Source organism: Selaginella moellendorffii, unplaced genomic scaffold, assembly GCF_000143415.4.
Source record: "Selaginella moellendorffii unplaced genomic scaffold, v1.0 SELMOscaffold_6, whole genome shotgun sequence".
Classification (NCBI taxonomy): Eukaryota; Viridiplantae; Streptophyta; class Lycopodiopsida; order Selaginellales; family Selaginellaceae; genus Selaginella; species Selaginella moellendorffii.
The window spans coordinates 1,917,878-1,931,267 of record NW_003314267.1 but is presented as its reverse complement, the minus strand read 5'-3'; the positions used below and the strand labels follow the sequence as shown (position 1 = coordinate 1,931,267).

General features: G+C 44.8%; 2 protein-coding genes, 4 long non-coding RNA genes and 2 other non-coding genes across 11 annotated transcripts; all 8 read left to right on the top strand.

The window, feature by feature from the left end:
* The first annotated feature begins 65 nt into the window (after positions 1-65).
* On the top strand, positions 66-822 carry LOC112344949. The gene is made up of 2 exons (XR_002991895.1): positions 66-98; positions 148-822. It is a non-coding gene; the product is annotated as an uncharacterized LOC112344949 (long non-coding RNA).
* A 110-nt stretch (positions 823-932) lies between these two features.
* Positions 933-2,497, top strand: LOC9634620. 3 transcript variants are annotated; one of them, XR_002991886.1, is made up of 6 exons: positions 933-999; positions 1,046-1,183; positions 1,228-1,598; positions 1,666-1,937; positions 2,012-2,083; positions 2,141-2,497. It is a non-coding gene; the product is annotated as an uncharacterized LOC9634620 (long non-coding RNA). The 3 variants fall into 3 exon arrangements; XR_002991887.1 differs by having other exon boundaries at positions 1,046-1,498; positions 1,556-1,598; XR_002991885.1 differs by having other exon boundaries at positions 1,046-1,598.
* A 1,637-nt stretch (positions 2,498-4,134) lies between these two features.
* On the top strand, positions 4,135-5,220 carry LOC112344863. The gene is made up of 4 exons (XM_024670391.1): positions 4,135-4,223; positions 4,283-4,539; positions 4,593-4,758; positions 4,852-5,220. The coding sequence occupies exons 2-4, from the start codon at positions 4,358-4,360 to the stop codon at positions 5,116-5,118; spliced, it is 615 nt and encodes a 204-aa protein (XP_024526159.1). The 5' UTR covers positions 4,135-4,223; positions 4,283-4,357; the 3' UTR covers positions 5,119-5,220.
* Positions 4,961-6,263, top strand: LOC112344862. The gene is made up of 6 exons (XM_024670389.1): positions 4,961-5,077; positions 5,196-5,319; positions 5,385-5,550; positions 5,622-5,814; positions 5,874-5,997; positions 6,061-6,263. The coding sequence occupies exons 2-6, from the start codon at positions 5,203-5,205 to the stop codon at positions 6,115-6,117; spliced, it is 657 nt and encodes a 218-aa protein (XP_024526157.1). The 5' UTR covers positions 4,961-5,077; positions 5,196-5,202; the 3' UTR covers positions 6,118-6,263.
* A 2,427-nt stretch (positions 6,264-8,690) lies between these two features.
* On the top strand, positions 8,691-8,763 carry TRNAK-UUU. Its single transcript has one exon. It is a non-coding gene; the product is annotated as a tRNA-Lys (tRNA).
* Positions 8,764-9,080: 317 nt separating this feature from the next.
* LOC9634619 lies at positions 9,081-10,489 on the top strand. The gene is made up of 7 exons (XR_002991850.1): positions 9,081-9,245; positions 9,310-9,426; positions 9,480-9,603; positions 9,669-9,887; positions 9,985-10,061; positions 10,123-10,258; positions 10,339-10,489. It is a non-coding gene; the product is annotated as an uncharacterized LOC9634619 (long non-coding RNA).
* A 58-nt stretch (positions 10,490-10,547) lies between these two features.
* TRNAK-UUU lies at positions 10,548-10,620 on the top strand. Its single transcript has one exon. It is a non-coding gene; the product is annotated as a tRNA-Lys (tRNA).
* Positions 10,621-10,688: 68 nt separating this feature from the next.
* LOC112344864 lies at positions 10,689-11,883 on the top strand. Of its 2 annotated transcripts, XR_002991852.1 has the most exons (3): positions 10,689-10,993; positions 11,057-11,227; positions 11,269-11,883. It is a non-coding gene; the product is annotated as an uncharacterized LOC112344864 (long non-coding RNA). The 2 variants fall into 2 exon arrangements; XR_002991851.1 differs by having other exon boundaries at positions 11,057-11,883.
* The last annotated feature ends 1,507 nt before the right edge of the window (positions 11,884-13,390 follow it).

The following is a 13,390-nucleotide window of genomic DNA, read 5'->3' as shown; positions in this document are numbered from 1 at the left end:
CGTTCATGTGGCTTGCAGTCGCATCAAGATCTAAAGTTTCTCTTGAAGACGCACTGTATGTATATGCGTGCTTTCTTACGTCCTCAGCATTGCCATGGGTAAGTCAAACTTGATTGCCTCTAATAGGTTAACCTCCATTGAATGCAGGTTGTGGTAAATATGTCCGTTGATGGAGAATACTGCGTTCTTAGCATCGGTTTTATCGTTACCAGTGGAGCGCAAAATAAGCTTACATAAGGATTCAACACGTAGGAGTTCAGTAGATTGGCAGATTCGCAATCTTCATCTGGCGACATTTCTTCTTGTTGTATTTCTTTGCAGCGTTTTCTTTTCCGATCCATCTGAGTCTACTCTCCATTTTCGGCTATAGTAGTACCGATAACAGGGAATGACACCAGTGAGGGTTATATGGATATTTATGTAGTGAAGTGTATCGTTTTCTAACAATTTCTGGCAGTTGCTGCGTGGATGTCAAAACCTCACACATGCATTCGGAGCAACATAACACAGCAGTCAACCAGCAACAGTTTCAAAGGGGTATAATTGTCAGCGCAGCATTGGCCGTGCAAGGCACTTGGACTACAGCTCTTGACAGATGATCACAGGTTGAGACTATGGCCTGTGAGTGCGGTTTAATAGCCATGACGAAAAGCGGGCGATCCCAGTACACACGTTTTATATATTTCGTGATCTGCAGGGACAAGTATGCTATACTTTATGCGATCACCGACGATATGGACAGATTTTCTGAGGAGATACGAACGTGAAATCCGGTGTTGATATTCTGTGCAGCTCAATCTACATTTCAGAACTATTTTGCAATAGCTTGTGTTTCTAACTGTTTCTTGAAGCAGGCATAGATCTACAGAAGAAAAATTCAATGAGTTTGGTGATCGCTTCATTGTATTCACATCAAGAGGTTCTTGAGCAGTTCAGTCAGAAGCTCTAATTGTTTTCGCAGAAGCTCTTGATCGCGTGAGGGAAGACGGATTAATCATGGTAAAGCAACTTCATAAAATATTGACAATGAGTTTTTATTACGCAGGGTACGGAATATTTTCGTCTTTTCTCCGAGAGCAATCGACCAGTCTTTGGTCAGTGTTGCTTGGAGCGATGCGGAAGACCTGTCCCAGCTGAACCGTATTTTCTGCTTCAATGATGAGCTCTTCAATAAATTTTACTGGTAGGGTTTCGGTTCTCATATGATCCGTCTCACATCTCTCTCAGATTTGGAATTGGAGCTTCCTTGGATGCCTCTTGAGGGGAGTTTCGTTTTGAGACGAGCAGGCCTCTAGACAGAAGAAAGAGAGCACGCATGAACACTGCCTCTGATTGCAGCCTCGATGCGTGCTCTTTTTCTTCTGTCGGGAGTCCCTGTCCGTAATTGCCCGCGTTCTTTCCTGTCTATTCGAAGTTCACTTTCAGGCATTCGCTGAGAAGCAGATTGATTGACATTTTCCAACAAGGCTGATAGGTGCGGACTGATCCAGAAATACCTGTAAGTTTCGCTGTTGTTTCTCTCAGAACTATTTATCTCAGGTCACTTCATGGCCAGGCTTGTGTTAACTTTGCTGCTACACCAGCTGCGAGTTTTCCCGGTCAGATACATACCGAGCGGTGGAATTCGACCACCATCATAATAGTTTTCTGACTGAATGCTTGCAGGTAAATGCATTCTACGCGAAGAAATATTTGAACATTCGCTGGCAACTAGTATCGTGCAAACACGGATTTCAGAGTCAGCAGCTCGTTAGCTGTGCACCATTGCCTACAGAAAAATCTTACCTATCAATGTTTTCCTCTTGCATTCAGGTCGAAAAGCTCTCTAAAGTGGTCTTCAACCTTTAAGATGAACATCGGTAGCGTAAGTCCCGTTTTATGAACACGTAGTGGTGCTTCAAATCTCACTTGTAATGCATTTTGCCTTGAAGAAAAAGGTATGAGAATCTAGTTAACTGGATTGGCTAAGAACGCAATTTTTTTCCTTTGCAAACTTTGAAACGTTTTGCAGGAAATCCGTTCTAGATATGCAGACGAGTTTTCGAGTAAACTTTCTCGCATAAGTACTCGGGCAGAACCTGTGGTAATTCTCTTCGCTATATACAGCTGTTATTTCTGATCTCATGAGATGTTTCTGCAGCTCAGTCACATCAGGAATTTGGACTTCTCTTTCTAGGATCCTGCTGATATTATTGTTATCGATGAACTCGGTGGTGTGGCGCTGTCGAACTTGTAAACTACACCGCTCCAGGTTTTCTTAGCTGCATTTTGGTATTGACAAAGCTATGAAGTCCTGAGTTTACTATGTTGATTTTGACAGAATTTTGGAAACTGATTGAGTTCTCAGATTTCATTTTTGTTGTCTATTTGCAATCTAGATTACACAGTTTTTGTTTTTCGTCGAGATGAAGGGGTAAGCTCTATCTTTATTTCATGCGTGAAATATGGGTTGGGGCAGCTTAACTTCTCATTTAATTAAACATCGTTTTCAGTCGAATTACTTCCTTTTCAAAATCACACAGAGATTCAAATGTTGCTTCCCGATATCAGTGATGCCTTTCTATAAGGTACAATCTGTAGAAAGTGGAAATTATTCGAAAACACCATGTTTTACTAATTGCAGCTCTACGATAATATCGAAATGATTATCGAAAAGACAAAACCTTGCCTCCAGGTGCAGCACTTTTCGCTAGATAGGAAAGCTATCACTGTCCTTTTTCTATACCTTCTTCGTTTGTGATCGTGCTATATTGTTCAGATCTGCGAACCTCGAATTCAAGCTATCAAATCCTACTTCCAAGTTCTAAGATGACAGATAAGAATTCTCGTTCGGAAATATCAGGAGGGAACTGCCCCCGAAACTATTCCGAAAACGAAAGTGTTCACAGAAAATGGACTAGCTCAAGGTAAATTCTAAGTCATGATTGAGATGCGTTTCTTTTCAGACTACGCAAAAGACTGCCATGGTACCCAGAAAAGATGTCCAACGTGCAGCCACTCAAGGTGGGAGCATTTTGGTTCAAATCGTACAGGTTTAAAATATCTGGATGTTTACCAGCAGGAAGGACAATCACGGAAACATTCAGCTCGGCTATCTTTTGATTATCTTAGTCTGCAAGACGGAGCCGGAGTGTGCCTTCCTGTCTGTAAGTTAACAATGTTTAAATTGCAAGTCTTTGCTGGAAGCTGAACCGTTTTTGTCCCAAATCGCAAGTTGCCTGGTGGAGTCCCGTCTGCACATGGCCATGGGTGTTATCTATCAACCTGCCTCGACCGTCCGGTCTCCCGTATCTGCTGAGAGACTTGTGAGGAGTTTGTTTTGGTATACATAAATGATTTTACGGTGTTGCAGAGCAGGGCCTCTGGCAGCTTGTAGGTGGCGTTTTTTAAGCTTCTTTCAGAGAACAAACAGCACTGAAGCTAATGCAGAATAGCAGAGTACTGTCGCAGCAGCAACCACGAGTTTTAACTTTGATCAATCGTCAGCAACCATGACATCATTTGGAGGCCAGTCTAGTGTTGACGAGATTGAAACATTTCTCACTTTGTTTTTGTGCAGGCAAGAGGAAATAGTCTTCTGTCCACCTTTGAAGCTAGCAAAATTGGCAAGGACAGGCAGCTCACAGGATGGCGCCGGGTCGGAGTCTTTGACCGCTTCAAAGAGGTCTGAGCGTTTTTGTTGTTTCCTCTTTAGTGGTTTCCACGACTTGTCCTTTGATCCCTTGGGAGTTGGGCCAATCAACTAACTATTCTCAATGCTGGAGCCAAAAACTCGGAAAGTAAGCTGGACGGAACACATCGACGGTCCGATGTGAACTATATCAGATAAGCTTTAAAACTTTATCCGGCTTATAAGTTTTTTCGCTTCTCAGAATGTCAAGGTTTTTTGTCCTTTTTTTTTCCTTTCTTTCGTTTTCTCTTCAGATGCAAAAAAAATGGTATGGATCTATTGTTGACAGAAGACAGGGAGCACCAGCAGCCACCAGCTCTAGAGAGGCTTTTGGGTGCTTGTGCTCTCTATTCTTCTGCCATCAATCCGACTCGGACGCGTCATAGGTATGATGAGCTCCAGGGCGATTATGAAAGTTCAAAGTCAGACGGAAGCTCTGGCTATGGAGCTGAGGCCAGACTAGACTAGAAGACGGCCGGCATGCCGGCAGCGTGACGCTGAGCCAGGAAAAGCGAGGGAATACGAGGATCCAAGACCGCATCCACGAATCCAGGTTCGCTTATCCCTTGTATCTTGTCGTTCACCTCTTGAGCTCGGCATCCTAACGCCCAGTTTGCAGCCCCGGGAGAGCTGATCACCTGCAAGCTTTTGCTCTCCGTGTTCCATGCAACGGAGAAGCCGGCGGCAATGCCATGGCCGCTTCCAAACCATCGCCGGTTTATCATCTCGATGCCACCGTCTGGTATACGAAGGTTGTCGTACAGCAGTCCAGTGGCGAACCTCATGTGCGGCTGCGCGGTGTTGGCTCCGAATCCGGTGCAGTTGTGGAAGACGTTGGGGCCGGCGATGCTGTCTCCAGTAATGAAGCTGTATTCCCTGTTCCCAGATATGGTGACGTTTCTCACGAGTATTTGCTGTCCAGGACGGTGGAGAGCTATGTCGAACGGTTTCGGCCCCTTTGTTGCGTTCGCGGTGCGGTGCAGGACCAAGTTCTGGGCCGTGACTCTCGTCCCAGCGATGGCGATCGAGGTATGGAGCAACTCTCTAGGGTATTTCAGGATTGTGCCGCTGAAGTCGTGGAGCTCCAGGTCGGTTATCCACGCATCCTCCACGTCTTGCATTTTTAGGAAGCATCCCGTGCCTGGAAATGTGATGTTCTTCACCGCCTTGAAGTTCTGCAGGGCGACTCGGGCGATGCGGGGGGCTGTGGATATCTTCTCGACGCTTGCGCCGTGAGCTTCGTCCAGGTAGTTCATGTCCATTCGAAACGGAAGAGGGATATCCAGCTGGATGGAAGAGTCGAGTGTGGAGACCGTCTTTATGATCCGCTCGGCTTTGTAGCCGTATCCCGGCCGCCAGTAGTCGCTCATGTTCATCATCTGGATCCACTGGGGGCTCCAAGTCCAGGTAATACTCACTTGGTCTCCCTCGGAGAAGCCTGCTACTGAGCTTAGCCGGAGAGTTTTGCTCCCGGAAGGAACTGTCTCGACAACAGGTGACCGTGTGCTGTTTACTGTCGTCGCAGGATTTCCATGGATCCGGAACAAAACTTGAGCCTCCAGAGAGTGTGCGTCGATCAGCGTTTGGTCTACGCCGCTGCCATCTATAACGACGCCGCTGGTGTTGATCACTATGGACTTCTTACCGAGGTTGAACGTCCCTTTCGCAAGCTTTACAGTCCCTCTGAATCCTTGCTCGTCTAATTGCATGGCAGACACGGTGTTTATTGCCGCTTGCAGCGCCTCTGTGTCGTCGCTGCTGCCGCCACCACCAGGAAACAACGTTACCTTCACTGGAGGAGCCGGGGGAATGGGATCCATCCCACCTCGGTAGCCAACCGCGGAGAAATCCATTATCCTGTCACCTTGCCAGGTTGATCGGTAAGAAAGCCGTGGTTTCTGCTCGAGATCACTATCTGGATCCAGCCATACCCATGGCTGCTCCTGATCAGCTCTTGCAAGACTCAGGAAAGACGAGAGCAGCAGCAAGAACTTGAGGGTCTCCATCACTGCGTGGGAGCGGTGCTTTGCGGCAAGGTACTATATATCAACTGGCCCAAGCTTTTGGAGGCTTTTGGTGGGAGAGCGATCTTCATTATGTGCAGTCATCGGTGGACTCGGAAACATTTTCCTGCTAGCTGTAAAGTTAAAGACTTACGAAGCTCGGCTTGGCTCCTTCTCACACTGATATTGCCGCTGCGCAGGAATTGGTACCTTTGGCTCATTCCATCCATAATTGACTATACTGTCGAGCTTTTGCAACTTGTTGTAAGTCGGCAAAATAAATCGGTTTCTCTGGCACGCGCGGTCGCTTTCTTTGGACAGCCGGCAAGTTTGAACAATAAACTGCATGATTGATCACATTTTTGCTGACGAGATGTTCGATGACAGGAAGATTGTTGCAACTTAGAAGGTTTCGCAGCAAAGGGAAGTCGTGTTTCACGATGAACGTCCGGTTTCGTGGTCCCAAATATTCAACTAACCGGGTACGTCTTTCGCTGTTACTTGTGTAACAAGTCTTGGTTGCGTTGTGTGAGGTTTCTAGCAATAGAGTAGAGCAATGTACTCTCGGAAATTTAATTCGAAACTTCTTCTGTAGATGCAGTTCCACAAGCTGCGGTACACTTCATGTACCATCGTCTAAAGAGAAATGGTAAACTGCATGATTGATCCCATTTTTGCTGACGAGATGTTCGATGACAGGAAGATTGTTGCAACTTGGAAGGTGCCGTACCAAGGGGAAGTCGCGGTACCGGTTTCGTGCTCCCAAATATTCAGGTGACCATCACTACCGGGTACGTCTTTCGCTCTTACTTGTGTAAGAAACCTTGGTTCAGTTGATTGATTGCTAGCAATAGAGTAGAGCAATCTGCACTCGGAAATTTAATTCGAAACTTCCTTTTGTAGATCCAGTTCCACGAGCTGGGGGGTACACTTCATTTAATAACCTCTAGGACAGAGTTTAAAAGCGATGGACAGCGGCCTGAGATTCCGTAAAATCTCTGCTGCAGACTTAAGGTATGGTGCTTCTATTTCTATTTTCTACGAAATTCTCCTTTCGTTCAGAACCGGTCACTCTCGTCTTAGCTTACCTGGTAGAGCACCAGCGTGGCTTTTAACCACGTGGTGGGTTCGATTGCCGCAGACGGCATAGACGGATTTGGCTAAGGTAGCTGCATCAGATGAACACAACAAGGCACAGGCGAGTTCTTTGGCTTTGTTTCGACGGAGAAGTATTTTCTTTCATCTTGCGGATATCTAACAAGCAGATCCATCTCTCAACGTCCCGGCAAACGCAAAGAACTTGACAGAGGAGGAAACATTTGATCCATAGCAAACTTTCTTTATGGCAATCACATCCCAGGTGTGTAGGCCGTCTCAGCTCACCACGTTAGAAAAAGATCACTGTCACTATGGAAATCTTTTCTGAGTGCCCTTTTGTTTGGTGATTTTTTCCAGGTTTTCATTTAGCTTCTAGGGTTTGAATGCGGGCGGGTATTTCTTCGCAAAGCCAGGTAGCGCAACTCGATCTCCTCCTGAGAACAGTCAGAAAGCTGGATTGGATGCATTAGAAAAGGTTAGCGTTCTTGGCCTGGCATGAGTGTAGTGCTCTCTCGCTGATCTTACTTCCGTATTTTCGTGGGAGGAAGCTCGAAACTTCTACGGGTAGCTCCAGAGGTCTTCCAAGAATTATAAAAGGCTTTATGTGTTATGAACTTTTTTTTAGCTTCTTCCATCACTGATCTTGTTATCTTACAGCAAACTGAGCCGCTCCTACCGAAAACTGCTGCAAATTGGTTGCAGGCCAGGAGATAGATTTCATAGTTTATTCATTCTGGACCACCCGGCAACAGGTACAGCACATCTTCTGCGCGATCTCTGACACCGTTTCTCCTGGTGGCAGGCGCTAAGTTGCGCGTTGGAACTGTTGCAACTTGTCAAGGTTCGTACGAGGGCCATCACGTGAATTTCACGTGATGGATTTGTCTCACAAACCGGTACAGTTCAATTCGCTGCAAGAAAGGCTTGCAGTTTTCTTGACAGCAGTCGATTTTTACTTTCAGTGTTTTGTCACAGGATCAGCGCTAGATTTTACGACAAAAAATTCTGTGAGGTTTTCTACAATTGTGGATACTGTGAGCTAGTGTTCAGTTGAGCTGCTTGCAGATTTCCAAAACTCCTCACAGCCGAATTCTTCTCTCTTTTGTTTTTGTTTATTGATGGCTCCTTTTGCAGTGCCTTGCATTTGAAACTGGGCCTGGAAGATCGCACGGAAACTATGGGTTCTTTGATGCTCATATATCGTGTGACAGCGATTTGGATCAGGTACTGTGACTTGTTTCTATTCAGAAAAACGTGTTCTCTAGGTCCGACTGGCTTCCTTTACCACGCATTCTAGAGTAGGAAGTAAAGAATTATGCGATCTCCCAGCAAAACATCGCTCTCAAGGAGACGAGGTGATAAAGATTCCTCTAGTCAGTCTTTGTACAAGCATCCTGACGCTGCGTTTGATTACACAGAGAGGACGAAGACAAGGATGTTCATACACACTGCTTTGGTGAGGTTTATTCTTGGTTCCCCGATTTCTAGAATTCCCGTTGCGCTTTAGTGAGGAGGACCACAGTGCATGACACATAAAACACACACTACTTCGGTTCTTGGGGAATTTGTTTCTGTAGAAATTTTCCGAGCATGTCGAAACAGGTGTGCAAGCCGTTTTAGCTCAGCCGATAGTGGCTTTTAACCACGTGGTCGTGGGTTCGATTCCCACAGACGGCGAGGCGAGTTCATTCTCATCAGGCAAGCTCGAGTTCTTTGTTCTTTGTGAGACTCCTTTGATTTTGCTGCAGTGGTAAAAAACTGTCGAAAGCACGGGAAATCACCAGGTAGTGAATTCTAGTTTACTTGGTAGGCAATAGGAGGAACGATCTAGTTGTTTATGTTCTTTGTGAAACTTCTTTCGTAACAACTTTTGTGCTTCCAAGTTTGTACTTTTTACGAATTTCTTCTTTCCCGTGGAAGCCGTCTTAGCTCAGCAGGTAGAGCGCGTGGCTTTTAACCACGTGGTCGTGGGTTCGATTCCCACAGACAGCGTTTGCAAGAGCTCCCAGTTTCTGTGAGATTCGTGTGTCTGATTTACTAGGAAATGGCAGGTTTTTATTCCTTCTAGGGTTTGTGGAGCTATAGGGCGGGCGGGCATTCTTCGCTAAAGCCAGGTAGCGCAACTCGATCTCCTTCTGAGACCAGTCGGAAATTTTGACGCACTAGAAATATTTAGCGTTCTTGACATTCGAAGCTGACATTCAGACATTGTTTGATTCCTCGATTAGGCTCATCCGATTAGTCGTCAAGACTCCGTAGTGATTCCACAGGAGTTTAGTGCTCTCTCGCTGCACCTACAGGTAATCTTCCAAGAATTATAAAAAGCTTTAACGCCTTTGTGGATTCATGAGTTCGCTCGCTGAACCTTTGTTGGCTATCTTACAGCAAAGTGAGCGCTCCCAAAACCGCTGCAAATTGGTTGCAGGCCAGGAAATAGTTTTCATTTTTTTTTTTCCTGGACCAGCCGGAAACAGGTACATCAATTTGCTTGCCTTTTGACTTGATCATACTCACTGAGACCGTTTTTCCTGATGGCAGGCTAAGTTGCGCGTTGCAACTGTTGCAACTTGTCAAGGTTCGTACGAGGGCCATCACGTTGCACGAGGAGCATTCGATTTAGTATTGATGAATGTCACAGCTGTTTTCCACAAACCGGTACAGTTCAATTTGCTGCACTGCAAGATAGTTTTCTTGACAAGAGTTTTTAGCTGTATGCAGGAAACAAGTACTACTTTCAATGTTTTGTCACAGGAATTAGCGCTGGATTAAACGTCCAACTCTTCGAGCTTTCAGCTGGACGGAAAAAGTTTCTGTGAGGTTTTCTACAAGCAGGTACTTGTGGATACTCAGTGGATTCCGGGAGCTTTGGTGTTAACCGCATCTTCAAGACGCTGCAGGGGCTGCTGTCGGAGATGAGGATCAAGGGGTACGAGCCGGATCGAAAGGTGGTGATCCACAGCATGGAAGAGGAGGACAAGGACGAGGTGCTGTTCTATCACAGCGAGAAGCTGGCGGTGGCGTTTGGGATTGCCAGCACGCCACCCAGGACGCCGCTTTGCATCGTCAAGAACTTGCGAGTGCGCTCCGACTGCCACTCGGCAATCAAGTTTGTTTAGGTGCTTGCGAATTTGCACTTTGCGTTTGTCACAGTACTCATCTAGCCGAGTTCTTCACTTTTTTTTTTTGTTTATTGATGCCTCCTTCTGTATTCAGCTGCAGTACCTTGTATTTGAAACTGGAGGATCCCAAGGTTTCAACGGAAAACAATGGCGTTTTTGTACTCACATAAGGTACTGTGCTTGGAAGTGGCTTTTTCAATTCAGGATAAACACAGTTGAAGCTAATTTTCAGGAAAGATATAACTAGGTGCAAGTCGCGCTCGTGGCTTCCTTCACCACGGCTTTTCTCAAAATCAGATTAGCTTGTGGGAACAGAAAGAAGAGAACTATGCGAACTCCCAGCAAAATATCGCTCGCAAGGAGACGAGGTAATAAAATCTCTAGTCAGTCTTTGTATTTCGCTTTGCAAGCGTGCTGACGTTGTGTTTGATTATGTTTGATTACACAGAGACGAGGAGGAAAGTACAAGGAGATACACACTGCTTCGATGAGGTTTACTCTTGGTTTCCCGATTTCTGGTTGCATTTTGCTAGCAATGTTTACAGGGACGAGACGAAATTACATGACGTAAACACACGCACAGAGTGCTTCAGAAGGTTCGTTCTGAGTTTGTTATACTTGCAGAATTCTTCCTAGCATTTCAAACCAGTTGTTCAAGCCGTCTTAGCTCAGCCGGTAGAGCGCGTGGCTTTTAACCACGTGGTCGTGGGTTCAACTCCCACAGACGGCGAGTTCGCTCTTACCAGGCAAGAGGCAAGCTCGAGCATTTCTCCTTTTCTTTTGAGACTCCTTGCACTGGCAATTCGATTTAACTTTCGTGCTCTCCGAGCTAGTTAAATCTCTCGGACTGAGAACATTGAGATCTCTGCTGCACGGAAAATCATCTATAACGTTTCTAGAGCCAGGTACGTGCTCTGAATTCTAGTTTCTAGACTGTAGCAAGCCATAATGCTACTTGGCAGGCCGGAGGAGGAACAATCTAGTTGTCTTTTTACAGTACTCAGCCCCGGTCGGAAATTCCTCCTCTTTTCTAGAACTTCACCTTCACAGTGATCGCTCTGCAGGGAGATTGGAAGAGCGCCAAGCTCAACATATTGGGCCAGGTACGCGCTTGAAGTAACGTTTTTGGATTGGAAAAACGTGTTCATGTGTATGTGTTGGATCAGAAAGACAAAAATACACGTGAAATAGCAACGCCAGGAGACGGCACTTGTATGACAGGCAAGGATGTCCATCGCTTTGCTCATCGCAATTTTCCGATCCCTAGAGTTTATGAAGCTGCTGTTGTTTGATTGCAGTGAGGAGAGGAGTGCATGACGTAAAACGAGCACACACTGGTTTGTCACGTTTTTTATTATACAGTTTTAGTTATTTGCAGTGATCAAATGTGTAAGCTCAGCCGGTAGAGCGCGTTGCTTTTTGGATCTCGACCTTTTTGCAGCGAAAACGTTGGGTTCGATTCCGCGGCTTTCGGTCACCAATTTACTGCAGGAGCTCTATTATTTTTATTCAGAAGATTCCTGCTTTTAATTTTCAGCTCACGTTAAACCATCTCAACGAGTCCAGGTTTACCAGGCTCCTGGGGACCTCACCACTCAGCTCCAGAGATGGCTCCTTCAAACTCAGCATGCTTCCCATGGACGAAGGAATTGCCCCGGACAACTCGTTACTGCTCACAGTTGCAGGATCAAAGGCAGGATGTGATACGACAAGTTCAGCATTGACGTGAGGAAGTCTCGACCATGGTAGAATGGGGCCTTGGAGACTGCAGTTGCGTGGAGATCCAGCTCAAGGAGGGTTCCTGGAGCTGTGCAAGGCCGTGGAGATTCAGTGGAAACTTCTTCAGAGCAAAGCCAAGATCTCACCAGCAAGGGACAAGGTTGGAGCAATATGATATGTTCCCTATGTCTTGCAGGGATTAAACAAGTACAAGACAAAACTCTTAAGTGAACCAGCTATGCCTCGAAAGTGAAATTAAAGCCAAGTGAACTCATTTAGGGTGCTCTTCCACTTGATTGCTAAGATGCTGAACCAACTGGCTTCTTAGAAGCCATAGGGTGGAGTGTGGCTCACCAATATGTGCTAGATCACTTCAATATTCATCATGCTCACTGAGATCACATGAACATACTTAACATATTCAAGCATATTCTAGAATATTTGACAATTTAATAGCTTGCTTTCCAAGCCTTCTAGCTTAGGATATTCCACCTCTGTTTCTTTTGGGAATCCTTTCTCATATAAACTAGCCCCAAAGCATTTTCCAATGATATATTTATGTGTAATCAAAGTTTAATACTAATTTTCTTACTTTTATCACGAATACAAACCTTTACTAAACCAAAAACTTTGGTGACAAACATCACAATCATGTCATTCTCCAGCAAAAACCCAATAATGATGTAATTCTCAACTCACTTCCATTGTAATAGTAAGGCCTTAAATCCATGAAAGCCTTGCTCCTTACACTGCCAGACCTAGGACGAAAGAGTTTCAACCAAAATCCATGCCAGCTTGAGATCCATTTGGGAGTAAAAAGAATTTCACTGCATTAGCAATAGTCATACTTACCAAACAAATGCATAAATGTTCCACATAAATGCAAATGCATTTCCAAATGTCAAATTATGCTCCAAACGTGTTTGTCAGTAAGAAGAAAAAAAACCTAAATAAATGAAAATATTCTAAAATAATCTTTTAAATATTCGAATATTCTATTGTGTGTTCAATCACTCAGATCATCATAGTCACTTCATCTATCTCCTGTAAAAGTCTTGGAATTCTTCCATTCTTTGCTGCATATGCAAAAACCTCTTGCAATTGACTTCTAAATTCAATCTCCTTACAAGAGCCCTTAGTCTCTATGAGCTAGACTAGCTTCATGTTAGTGTAGCAATACACTAGTACATGATCTCATTACCTGGGATTGGCCCCAAATGTGCCTAGTGACATTTCAAAGACCCTTTATATTGCTGCAATGCTTACAAATTCAGCAATGCTGAGCATTATCATATGCTTTGCCAAGGATGGTGTCCTTACCTTAATCCTTTTCGACAGCTTGCCTTCTCTCCCTAGCATCTTTTGTTGCTCAGCCCAAGAAAAGTTAAAGGTAAAAGAAAAGAATATTCTTTAACTTAGTTGAAGGTTCTAATAACAAACACAAACGCCTAACAAATACAAATGCAAGCATAGTCTTTGCATAAATTTCTAAACAAATGCATTTGTCAGTAACTAGTGATATGCGAATCCCCATCTATGGTAGCAAAATGGCAAAAGCCAGCCAAAGACTGCTGCCACTCCCCCAAGCATTCCAAGTAGTAGCAGTGCCATTAACTCCTCACCAGCTAGATTTGATATTGCAGCAGCAGCAGGAGCAGTAGTAGCTCTGTGTGGATATGGCATGATGGGTTATAAAATATTCCTTAATCTAATAGCTTTCTTTTCTATTTAGTTTCTAATTAATGAGGGTTTAATACTAATTTTCTTTCTTATTTTTAATA